We start from the raw sequence: 13,411 nt of genomic DNA, 5'->3' as shown, positions 1-13,411 counted from the left end.
TCTCTCTCTCTCTCCTGCACCTGGTAGAGCAGCAGAGAGACACAAAGAGAAAAGAAAAAAACCAGCACACCTAACAGAATATACTACCATAATACACAACCACGGAATGTAACCGTAACTAAATGATGTAGAGCAGTGGTTCCCAAACCTGTACTGGAGGACCCCCTGCCCTGCACATTTTGTATGTCTCCCTAATCGGACACACCCAATTTAGTTCTTGCGGTCTTTACTAACGAGCTGATGAGTGGAATCAGGTGTGTTAGATAAGGGAGACATACAAAAGGTGCAGGGCAGGGGGTCCTCCGGGACAGGTTTGGGAACCACTGATTTAGAGTAAAGAAGGTGTAAAGAAGGTACAAAAGTGTCCCTTTGATGGTATTGCCCCACAGTGGCAAGCTGTTGTACCCCTAAAGGTACAATTTTTTTTATTTTTTTGTTTTTTTTTCTGGGAGTGTTCCTCCAACAGCTCAGATATGCATAGCAAGGGTGTGCCAGAGTTCGAGTCCAGAGTTTGTAACTTCTCATATTTAGTCTCATAAATAGTTTTGTTCTTGGTCTTTCTTTCATTTTTTTTTCTGTCTATTCTAAACTTATTCAAGCTGAGGTTTGTGTCACTGTCAAAAGCCAGTATGCCAGTTTTATTTTCAATTCAAATTTTTATTTATTGCTTTTGTTTCGTTTACTACATCTAATGAGTTCAAAATCACAAACAAGTATTCTTGAGTTTCAGATTTTACATACTAAAAGCAATACAATGTGAACACAATAAGCACAATGTACTTATTTTTTGATGTAAGTATAGTAGTTAAGGCCACTTAATATAAAGTGGGACCGGAAGTTCTAATAATTTTGTTCCTATGAGTCAACTGAAAGCTCCTCCTTCCTTGATCTACATCTCTCTTGCTTTATTCCTCTCACTTATGCTTCAGTCTCTAACTTCATATCAATGTATTCAAAGTATTACAGGAATAATGCAGCTCCGTCAGAATATTATCATCATTCTTGTGTTCTTTGGGATGGTATTGAGTGGGTATGTAATTACTCTTCAGTAATATTAGATGGTTTGCCTTTGTGTTTGGGTTGTGAATTGATGTGATAATAATACAGTATTATTTCTCAGAAGTTGGTAACAGTAGTGCTTGACGTGGCCAGGAGGAGTACATGAAGGACTGTATTTAGCATAGTATTGCCACTCTATTCTGCTAAAGCACCTTATTTTTAAAGCCAAAATCTTTATGAACTAACCTTGAGAAACATATTGTACGTTTCTGAAACTGCATTTTATTACCCCTTTAAAAATGTGAACATTTTTATTTTATTTTCAAGATATATCATATCAAAACGCATTTTTTGCAGTGAGAGGTGCCTTTTTTAATTGTTTAATTTTTAATTTAATTGTGGCAGTGAGCGTTTTTAAATGCATTCTGTCAGACAGAGTTTAGAGTTTTATATCTTATCATTCAGACAGAATGTGTTTTTCAGTTTTGAAAACCGCAATGCTAAAATGCAAAAAACGCATTCTTCCTGATCAGGACAAAGGGTGGTTTCACTATAGTGGTTCAGGATTGCTGAATGATAGGTTTGGGACAGGGAACAAAAGTTCTGGTTGATTTTCAACCCTACAATATCAAGCAATTCTTTACTCTGCATTTTCTGTGTACATGACAAGCATAAGATATAAAATTCTAAACTCTAAAAAAAGAAGATTAAACAGTTACACATTTACAGAGATCTCTCCTGAAGTTATATGTCTTTCTTTACAGGCTCATTTACCTGAACAATAACCAGATCAGGTGAGTTTAGTGCAGTTAGAAAAACATAGTGCAGATGTAGTTTGTGTTGTTGTCTTGATTTGAGAAGTTTGCATTACTGAATTATTTGATATTTCACTGTTTTAAGCTGCAATCAGCAGATAATAGAACAAGTCATCATCAAGTGAGTAATGATATGCATACACATACATCACTCTTCAACACAAAAAAAACAAATGCACACACATGCTAGTATTTCTGTAGATGCTCATATTCATCAACACACACACAATCAATGACACACAACATAATCAAATTCAAATGAGTAAGAGTTTGACTCTGTTATTATCAGGCCAAAATGGAAGCAAAAGACCTTTGGATTGCGCTCATCACCAGGGTGTGTAAAACTTCATCTTCATAAAAGTGACTTTAATTTTAAGTTGATCCGTAGTTAATGAGGACTACTGCTCTAGACAAAAACATTTTTGGTTCGTGGTTGTTTTTGAGGTTCTGATCAGATGACCAGTGAGAGTTAAATGATGATGTCTTCGGTTTATAGATGGAAATAAAAGAACTGGGAAACCCATGTTTTAAATGTGTATCAACTCCATGAACAAATAAAAATGTCTGTTGATCTTATTAATTTTTATTACAGGTTGTTGTACAACCAGCCGAGTGCGTTGGTAGGGTGAGTATTATGTTTTTAGCCCTGTTATAGCCCATTTCCACTCATGAATGAAATGATTACAGTTCTGTATGTGTGTTTTTAATGAAGTCGGACAGATGTTGCTTCTGTGACATCATGGTCAGCTCCAATCCTTTGGGAGGGAACCTTTGACCCCATACTGATCGACTCTATCTACAAACAACAGAATCTCACGATAGCAACCACTGTCTTCGCTTTGGGAAAGTAAGTCTTCATGATACCTCTCATCTTGTATTAATAATCCTCATTTGTTTCCCCTACTCTGTTTTTCCTTGATTCTGGAAATAGTAATAATTAAAGGATAAATTAACCTTAATATTTCTCCCTGTATTTGTTTTCTCTGTTTGTTAGATACACGCGTTTTGTCAAAGATTTTCTGGAGTCAGCAGAGCAGCATTACTTTGTTGGATTTCGAGTGCATTACTACTTGTTTACAGATCAACCAGAATCAGTTCCTGAAGTGAAGATGGGAGAAAACCGTAGTTTGACAGTTCGAAAGGTTCCGAGTTTGAACAGATGGCAGGATATCAGTATGGGCAGGATGGAAAAACTGGAAAAACTAATAGAGAATGAACTGGCCAGTGAGGCTGACTATATTTTCTGCCTTGACATAGATACAAAGTTCTATGGCCATTGGGGTGTGGAGTCTTTGGGTCGTCTGGTAGGTGTGATACATCCTTGGTTCTTTGATGCTCCAAGGGATCGATTCACATATGAGCGTAGACCAGAGTCTCAAGCATACATTCCAGCGGGGGAAGGTGATTATTATTATGCTGGTGCTGCATTTGGTGGCTCTTTGGAGGATGTACATCATCTCACCAAAACCTGCAGGGAGCAGCTGCACATTGATGCTGCAAAGTCCATTGAGGCGGCATGGCAAGAGGAGTCTCACTTGAACAAGTATTTCCTTTTGAACAAACCTAGTAAACTGCTCTCTCCTGAATATATGTGGCGGGACATCAGTGCAAGTGCAGCCCAAATTAAAGTAATTCGCTTCTCTAATGTAGCTAAAAACTATGCTGAAGTTCGTCCAAACCCATAGCAACTGTTGCCAGTATTCAGCTACATTGACATGGTGTGTTCTCAAAGGCCTCCCATAAGACACTGTGAATCTGTTAACAGGTAATACTGGCAATAGGGAAGTTGACATCTGCCACCAAGAAATGGATAATCACAGACAAATACAGTTTATGAGCACATATCAGAAACATTATCTGCCAAAATCTTTTTGAATAAACACACAATATGAACTTATCAAACTTTTTGCAATACTCTTTATTATGTAACCGAACACAATTTGCGTGTATTGAAAGCACTGACAACCCTTTGTTTTACCACTTCTAGGTAGAGAGTTTAGGGAGGACGTTTAGGGAGCTACAAGGTCTGAAGCTAAAACCAATTGTAACATTAAATTATATTTTCTGGGTACTACTGCAAGAACAGAACCTTCCATATAACCTGCGGTATATGCTCAAACATTCTGTGAAATATGACATTTTGACACCATAAAAATATGTATGCATGCATACCTTTACAAATATGCTATATATTTATATAAATATATTGATTCCTTTTAATTGTATTTGTTTATATTTGTATAAATATAAATGTATTTATGAATATACATTTTAACATAAACACATTATTAACTATTTTATAGATAATACACTAAACTGAGCTGGACGATGACATCACTGAATCAATGATAAAATGACTTTAACAGAAAAAAATCACTGTTTACTATTGTCCTCTTGCATTAACGATACAATATTTTCCTGTTTAATGCTTTGACACAATCTGTATTGTATAAAGTACTATATAAATAAAGGTGACTTGATTTAACTAAACAACAGCTTTTCAACAATATATGTAGTGGCAATAATCTTGCTTTATTCTTTCAGGCAAAGAATTGACTCGGGTCTTCGTTCAAGTTTCAACTGTTTACTGGATGTACTTGTACGAAACAGAAACAAAATAAACTCCGGTCAAAAAACCTGTTGCTCCATCTTTCTTTCTTTCATAAAGGGTACACCAAAAATTAAAGGTTATTAAAGGAAGTCCAATATTAAAGCAGAGCTAACCTTTACAGAATAAACACATGGAACAAATGTACATGTAAATCTAAACACATTAAAATTATATCTACTGAAGCACTTCTAACTTTAATGTTAAATTTTAATTATTAAAATTATGGCTCTTACACCCCCAGCCCCTAATTGTATAGGCAGGCAAACTATATCAGTTATCACATTAAATTATCTAGAGCCATAAACCTTCAGAATAAGAGTCTTTGGAGTCACAACTTGAACGTCCATTCAAACTACAGTCAGCCAGCTTCTTGTAGAAGACATATTTTGGAGATGGGGCGATTCAGCTTGCTGTTTTTCGTCTGAACACACACACACACATTGAACATTTCCCTTAGAGTCAGGCATTGTCTTGATGATGCGACTTATCATCCAGGAATTCCGAGGTGCATTGGAATCCATGATCAGGACAATGTCTCCATTCTCAACGTTTATTTTCAGCCTGACGTTCCTGCAGAAGAGGTAAATATTCCAGTGTCCTCCGATGCCAGAAAAGATCCACCAGGTATTGAATTTGTTTCCATCTACACCTTGCATAGACATCGTCTTTCTTGAACACACCTGTTTCCTTATCAACAACAGATGGTTTAGGGGTCAAGGCTTCAAGGTTGTTCGGGTACTAACTAACTAACTAACTAACTAACTCTTGTTAGCTGTTTAGGCTTACTAGTTTAAGAGTCCAAAGATGTTAATGAAGACACGACACACAAGAACTGTTCACACATTATTAGAATAACTTTTCTTATTCTAATAATGTTCTGTTCTCCGACTCCACACTTTTACAGTCTATGACTCCACAGGATACTTGAATACAGGGCACCACCTAGTGGTAAGAACCAGCATACATCACATCTCCCTTTTTTTTCTTTTTTCTTTTCAAAGAACAATACAATAAACTTATTTCAAACCTTTGGTTTTGCAATTTACTTTCAATTTTGAACTCAGTGTCACCAATCAAAATAACAGGTGTTAAACTCTCGAAAAATTTCTTTACTAGAGTAAAAGTCCTTAGGACTTTAGCAAGAATAACGTTTTGGTGGCCTAACCACTCTGCCAGAATGTGTCACTTTTACAGTCTCTTCTGAAACAACTTCAGGATTTGAAGACAACGGTCCAGGTTTTGTGATTGGCAGTGACACTGGCATTGCAGCCACTACATCTGGGACACAGTCATTTATCACTGGATCAAATGAATCCTGAATATATGAATTCTGGAAACTTGTCTCTTTTGTTTTCGATTTCTTCAGTAAATTTCTCCATCCTGCGTTTGAACCAGGTATGACCTTGGCTTTTCATGCTTTTCCACCACGACAGCTGGCTGCCAGTGACTTTCTGCTCTCAATCTCACCTTTTCTCCTTCCTTCAGAGCAGGTAGGTCTCTTGCTCCTCGGTCAAAGTAGAGCTTTTGCTTTTGCTGTCTGTTTTTTAGGCTTTTCTGAACCCCTCTATGAAGTTGTGGTTGTAACAACTTACTCGCTGTTGGCAATCTGGCTTTCAGTCTGCAGCCCATGAGCAGTTGTGCAGGAGACAACTTCACTTCTCCAAGTGGCATATTCATGTACTCAAGAAGAGCGATGTACGGGTCTCCATGACTTTCTTGCGCTTTCAAAGCTCTTTCACTTTGACCGTTCAACTGAGGATATCCGGGGCTTGAAGTTGAGTGTTTGAACTCCCATTTATCCCTGAAGTTTCTAAATTGTGCACTCACAAACTGTGGCCCGTTATCTGAGACAACTTCGTCCGCAATTCCATAGCAGATAGTCTGCTTGGTTGAAATGAAAAAGGTCTACTCCTCCTTTGGTGTTGTTCCATCTGAAGTAGGGCTGCACGATAAATCGCATGCGATATTTAATGCGCATCTTGTCAGAAAGCCGGTTCTGTAATCAGCGGTAAATCTCCATCACCTGCGTGCTTTCACATTGAGCAGCATTAACTACACAGAGCCGCTGTTCACTGACGAGCTGCGCAGGTGATGGAGATTTACCGCTGATTACAGAACCGTCTTTACTGACAAGATGCGCATTAAATATCGCATGCGATTTATCGTGCAGCCCTAATCTGACGGTACTGCACACAGCACACTTTGACACCATATCTCCAATTTGTTTTCCCATTCCCAGCCAAAACAGTACATCTCTCGCTCGCTCTTTGCACTTCATCACTCCCAAATGAGCTTCATGAATTTTCTCCAGCATTTCTGCTTGCAGACTACGAGTTTTGTATTTTTGAACAACAATCCTTCTGAAATTGTCAGTTCTTCCTTGAAGGTCCAGTACTTCCTTATTGCAGGTGGCACACTTCCATCCTGTTTTGACTACTGTCATCACCATCTGCAGTTCTTTATCTGCTACAGTAGCTTCCTTGACAGCTCTCAGTTTCTCTTCCGAAATAGGCAGACATTCTGACAATTGATATACTCCCAAGTCTCTGTCCAGTCGTTGTTCTGTTTCTTACTCAAGGTAGGCTCTGCTAAAAAATGAGAGTTGAAAATCTGCTATTTTCAACTCTTTTCCAGGTTTGTAGATTACCTGCAGGTCATATGGCTGGAGTTTCATCAACATCCTCTGCAGACGTGGTGGGGCTTTCTGAAGAGGCTTTTTGAACACTGTCTCCAGTGGCTTGTGGTCTGACTGTACTCTTACTGTTTTCCCATAAAGGTACTGGCTGAATTTTTCACATCCATACACGATGGCTAAAAGCTCTATTTCAATCTGAGCATACCTTTTCTGGCAGTCAGTCAGTGATCGCGAACCATATGCAACAGGATGTTCTTCCTGCAGGATAACAGCTCCCAAACCCTCCGAACTAGCATCAACAGAAAGAGTCACTTCCTTGTTGACATCAAAGAATCTGAGAACTGGGGCATTGCTCAGCTGTGACTTAAGTGCCTCAAAACTCTTTTGCTGGGATGTTTCCCAGTGCCACTCCACTTTCCAGAAGTTTCCTCAGCGGCGCACTGGTCTCAGACAGGTTTGGAACAAACTTTGCGAGGTATTGAACCATGCCAAGAAACCTCATTAAGGTAGATTTGCCTTGTGGTTTGGGCATCTCCACAACTGCTTCGATCTTGTCTTGGTCTGGCTTCAAACCTTCTCCACTTAGTGCATGCCCGGTGTACTTTATTTCATCCATTCTGCTCTTGCACTTTTCCCGATTTAATTTCAAATTGATACTTCTTACTCTCTCCAGAAGCTGCCTAAGCCTTGCATCATGCTGTTTCACATTTTCTCCCCATACGAGTATATCATCCATGATATTTACAACACCTTCCAGGACTTCAAGCCTTTGAGCTATGCACTTCTGGAAGACTTCTGGAGCTGAAGATACCCCAAAAGGTAACCTCTTGAAAGAGTACCTTCCGAAAGGTGTATTGAACGTGCAAAGCTTGGAACATTCTTCGTCTAACTGGATTTGCCAAAATCCATGATTAGCATCTAACACTGAGAAAACTTTTGCATTTGGCATTTCACTCACGACTTCTTCAACTGTCAACTTCTGAGTAGAAAGTGTTCTCTTTTTATGGCTTTGTTCAAGTCTTTTGGGTCAATGCAGATGCGAAGTTCGTTCGGCTTTACAACAGTCACCATACTATTGACCCAATCTGTTGGTTCTGTTTGTTTCTCGATGACTCCAAGTCTTTCCATTCTGTTAAGTTCTGTCTTTCTTTTTGTCTTTTAGTGCTATCTGGACTTTTCTGGGTGGATGTATCACAGGTGCCATGGCTGGATCAATCTTGATGTGATGCACACCTGGTATGCACCCCAAACCGTTGAACACATCATCAAACTCCTTCAGGATGTCTGTGTTTTCTTCACAGTCTACTTTGCAGATTCTTTTGACAAGTCCTAACTCTGTGCAGGCCAATCTTCCCAGGATGGCAGGCGAGTCTTTCTCAATAACTTGGAACTCAAACTCAGCTTCATTGTCTTTAAACTGGCAGATGAGTTTTGTTGTACCTTTTGGCTCCATCTTGTGGCCAGAATACGAAACTAACATACAGTTTGACTTGCACAGTGACCTGCAACTGCTTGAAAGTCTTTGTACGAGATTACGTTGCACTCTGCTCCAGTATCCAATTTAAAAGAAAGTGCTTTTTGTTTACTTTTAGTGTTTCAGTCCACTTGTCTTTCTTCAATACTGTGGCATCAGTTACGTTATTAACTTGCATCTCGACTTTGTTTCCAGTCTGCTTCTCTTCGATGGCACCCACGAATAGTTCTGTGTGAATCTCATGAACTTTCTTCATTGAAAACCTTGTTTTGTCTTGTTTTTGCGTTTTGCACATCTTGCCGAAGTGATTTTTTTCTGCGACATACCTTGCATATTTGTCCATATGCCGAACACTTCCTCGGCTCGTGGCTGTTATCTAGTACACTCTCCTTCTTTCTTCAACACTGCACTTGAAGAAGCATTCTTCTCAGTTGACTTCTTTGTAAGATGCATCTTACTAATTTTGTTTACTGTCACTTCGGTTTCCTCGTGGATCTATGGCTTTGTTCAGATCCAGATCCGGTTCTCTCAAGAGTCTAGCTCTGATTTGATCATTGTTCACGCCACACACTATGCGGTCTCGGATCAGTGACTCTGTCAACTGTGCGAATTCGCATTCTGTAGCCTTGTTTTTTAAATCAGTCACATATGCATCAATCAGTTAATTTGGTGCCTGTGCACGAGTGAATAACAAGTGTCTTAGATATGTTAGACTTTTCCTTGGTTCACAGTAAAGTCTGAACTTTTCTTTCAGTACCTCATAATCATTAATTAATCAATAATCAATAATAGCTTCCTCCTCAGCAGTCACGTGCACAGGTAGGGCTCAACCTGTGCAGAGCACATGCCCTTTTTGCCCTTACACTCCGAAGTGCCCTTTTTTTGGTGATGGTGGTTTTTTTTTCCTTAAATAAATCAATGATATTGGTCACCCTTTACATCTGTCTGTCTGCTAATTCTCCGCAAAGCTAGTTGGTGAGGCTGGCCATAGTGCTGGATGAGAGAGGCCATTGTGTCTGAGTAAGGGTACAGAGAGTTACTATAAGAGTCAGCGATTAAGAGGGCTTCTTCAAATTTGAGATGGTCCAGCAAAATTTGGTATTTGAACCTCTCAGTTGCATCAGGGGGGAGGATATTCTCCAAGGATATTCGCAGTCTTGCAAACTCTCTGGGGTCATCACACGTGAAGTCTGGGATTGAAGGTTTGGGACCCCTATACGATCTCTCCTGGCTACGTGGTCGTACATCAGTGAAGCTGTAGTCCCTTGGAGGTGGCAATGGAGGAGCAGCAGTATTAGTAAGGCTTGACCATGTTTCTGATTGTCCTGTTTCATCATCTGGCTGTTGATAGTTCGGCGTGGATGGGGAAGATGACGGCTTCAGTTCTAGTTTAAGAATGCGTTCATTTAGCTCCTCCAGGACCTCTATGATTCTGTGATCTGGATTGGGCTGTCTTGGTCTCTCATCTGATGTCACTGGGGGAGGTGGTGGTGGCCAGTCTTCATCCTCTTCAGCAATAGCCGATTGATAAACAGGCTGAGGTGGTATATCAGCTACAGTTATCAGCTACCCCTCAAAAGGTCTGTGCACGGCCCTGCTCCTCAGTAAAATCCATGGTATTAAATACCTTCAGTGCTTCATCCCAGGCAACGTGAAGAAATGTAGCATACTTTATCTTGCCTGATTTCTCAGATGTTCCACTTGCCACAAGATATAGCTCAAACTTCTGAATCCAAATTCTCCAATTCTCTGCAGTGTTTCCTTTAAAAATTCATTCTTTTGGCTGATCCATCTTTAACTTCTGACACCATGTGATATCTTTTGGTAACACTTGTTAGCTGTTTAGGCTTACTAGTTTAAGAGTCCAAAGATATTAATGAAGACACGACACACAAGAACTGTTCACACCGACTGTGTTTCTTATTCTAATAATGTTCTGTTCTCCGACTCCACAGGATACTTGAATACAGGGCACCACTTAGTGGTAAGAACCAGCATACATCACAGATTCCACTTCACACAACAGTGTATGTAGGCCATCATCGTCCAATACCTGCTGTCTCAGTATGGAATTCAGAACCTTTCTCACTGTGCGAATCTGACATTACCAGGCTCCTCCATGGCGAGATGCTCCAGGAGTGTTAAATATCCACTGAATTTCTCTCTTTAGTATCTCTTCTTGAATCGTTGCCTGATACAAATTCTGCAATGCTTCACGCAACTCCTTATCAGCTCCTGTGAATTTTGTTCCATTATCGGAACGGATTACTGAGACATGACCTCTTCTACAAATGAATCGGCAAATAGCACTGACACATGCGTCCGTGTCCAGAGAAGGTGCGACTTCTACAGTCATGGCCAAATGTTTTGGCAGTGACATACATTTTGTGTTTTGCAAAGTTTGCTGCTTCAGTATTTGTAGATTATTTTTCCACATGTTTTTATGGTATACTGAAAAACAATGATAAGCATATCATAAGTTTTAATGGCTTTTATTGGCAAAAAAAATATAATGAGTATTTTATAATGAATAATTACAGTGTTGACCCTTGTTCTTCATAACCTCTGGAATTCGCCAAATCCTGACTGATAGCGATTCATTCTTGCTTTATTAGTCCTCGGAGTTGATCTCAATTTGTGGGCTTTTGCTTGTCCACTCACCTTTTGAGGACTGACCACAGGTTCTCTATGGGATTGAGATCCAGGGAGTTGCCTGGCCACGGATCCAAAATTTCAATGTAATGATCCTCGAGCCACTTCTTTATCACTCTTGCTCTGTGACATGGTGCTCCATCATGCTGGAAAATGCACAGATCATCACCAAATTGCTCATGGATCGTTGGAAGAAGTTGCTCTTGCAGGACGTTTTGATACCATTCTTTGTTCATGGCAGTGTTTTTAGGCAGAATTATGAGAGAGCCCACTCCCTTGGTTGAAAAGCAACCCCACACATGGATGGTCTCAGGATGCTTCACTGTTGGCACAACACAGGACTCGTTCACCTTTTCTTCTCTGAACAATCGATTTTCCAGATGTCCCGAACAGTCGGAAGGGAGCTTCATCAGAGAAAATAACTTTTCACCAGTCTTCTGCTGTCCAATCCTTGTACTTCCTGCAGAATTTCAGTCTGTCCTTGACGTTTTTCTTGGAGAGAAGTGGCTTCTTTGCTGCCCTTCTTGACACCAGGCCGTTGTCCAAAAGTCTTGGCCTCACTGTGTGTGCAGATGCTCTCACACCAAGAACCTCTCTCCTTGAAGTTCTTGATGATTCGGTAAATGGTTCTTTCAGATGCAATATTCTTTGTAGCAATTTCCTTGCATGTGAGGCCATTTTTATGCAAAGCGATGATGGCTGCACATGTTTCTTTGGAGGTAACCATTGCTAACAAGAACACAATGATTGGAAGCGCTTCTTCCCTCCTTTTATAGCAATCAGTCTGCTCTTACAATCTAATTAGTACGATAGTGACTTCACATGATTAGTACTCATTCATACTTTCAAATGTGCTGCTGATATGATTAGTCAATTAATGTTAGCTGCTCATTTTGTGTCAGGATCAAAAAACAGTGAATTTTTTTTTTCTTTTGTGAAACGTTAATTTTTTAACGAAGCTTTTAGCAATTATTTAAAATTGTGTAGTTTACTCTACACAATAATCTAGAAACAATGTGAATGAACACAAACTTTGCAAAACACACAATTTGTGTCACTGCCAAAACTTTTGGCCATGACTGTTTATTAATATCTCTAATGGTCAGGCAGGTAAAGAGCACACCATATCTCTTGACCCTAGAGCAGGGCTGTCCAAACTCGGTCCTGGAGGGCCGGTGTCCTGCAGAGTTTAGCTCCAACCCTAATTAAACACACCTGAACCAGCTAATCAAGCTCTTACTAGGCATAGAAATTTCCAGTCAGGTGTGTTGAGGCAAGTTGGAGCTAAACTCTGCAGGACACCGGCCCTCCAGGACCGAGTTTGAACAGCCCTGCCCTAGAGCATCCTCTTCACACCTCAAACGGTCTGAAGTAATCGACTCCAGTATTAGTGAATGGTGGTTTGTCTGGTAGCAGCCTATCTTCTAGCAAATGTGCCATCTTTTGCACACCAGTGATCCAGCTCAGCGTTTACCATATCCTCCGTGGTAGGTGTCCTCCATGGCTGGGTCCGCTGGATTATCTGCAGAGCTCACATATCTCAATTGAGCAGATTTAGAAGCCTCTCTAATTAATGAGACTTGGTTTGCAACAAACGTCTTGAATCTTGTGGAGTCATTCTCGATGTATCTCAGCACTGTGGTGCTGTCAGTCCATAAGTTAGACTCCTCAAAGTCGATTTGAAGCTCCTGTCTCAGCATCCTATCTATTTTGACTGCGATGGTGGCTGCTGTCAATTCCATTCTTGGAATTGTAACCTGCTTGCAAGCCCGTAACCAGCTATGAGGCCACTGAGGTCCGGACCACAGTACATTTTTTATGTTCAAAAATAAAATTTGTTCTTTGAATGACTAATTTGTTGTTAAAGGGGTCATATGATGTTGCTAAAAAGAACATTATTTTGTGTATTTGGTGTAATGAAATGTGTTTATGCGGTTTAAGGTAAAAAAAACCACATTATTTTCCACATACTGTACATTATTTTTTCTCCTCTATACCCCGCCTTTCTGAAATGCGTCGATTTTTACAAAGCTCATCGGTCTGAAAAGCGAGGTGTGCTCTGATTGGCCAGCTATCCAGTGCGTTGTGATTGGCCGAATACCTCAAGCGTGTGACAGAAATGTTACGCCCCTTACCATATTGTGATGACGTGTCCCAGCCGGAGCGACGAGACAAAAACATTAAAACCCATTATAAATGAGGCATTTGTTGCATCCAGTGGGGAC

The 13,411-nt window shown here is 40.1% G+C and overlaps 1 protein-coding gene across 1 annotated transcript; it reads left to right on the top strand.

Moving 5' to 3' along the window:
* The first annotated feature begins 335 nt into the window (after window positions 1–335).
* Window positions 336–3,953, top strand: LOC107703160 (globoside alpha-1,3-N-acetylgalactosaminyltransferase 1-like). The gene is made up of 8 exons (XM_016505697.1): window positions 336–413; window positions 959–1,030; window positions 1,764–1,793; window positions 1,900–1,935; window positions 2,104–2,148; window positions 2,407–2,439; window positions 2,527–2,661; window positions 2,809–3,953. Exons 2-8 carry the CDS (start codon window positions 972–974, stop codon window positions 3,497–3,499), a joined length of 1,029 nt encoding a protein of 342 aa, XP_016361183.1. The 5' UTR covers window positions 336–413; window positions 959–971; the 3' UTR covers window positions 3,500–3,953.
* Window positions 3,954–13,411: the final 9,458 nt, after the last annotated feature.

This window comes from Sinocyclocheilus anshuiensis, unplaced genomic scaffold (assembly GCF_001515605.1).
Source record: "Sinocyclocheilus anshuiensis isolate Anshui unplaced genomic scaffold, SAMN03320099.WGS_v1.1 scaffold794, whole genome shotgun sequence".
In the NCBI taxonomy this organism is placed as follows: domain Eukaryota; kingdom Metazoa; phylum Chordata; class Actinopteri; order Cypriniformes; family Cyprinidae; genus Sinocyclocheilus; species Sinocyclocheilus anshuiensis.
The sequence above is the reverse complement of the archived record's forward strand: the minus strand, read 5'-3'. Positions and strand labels throughout refer to the sequence as shown.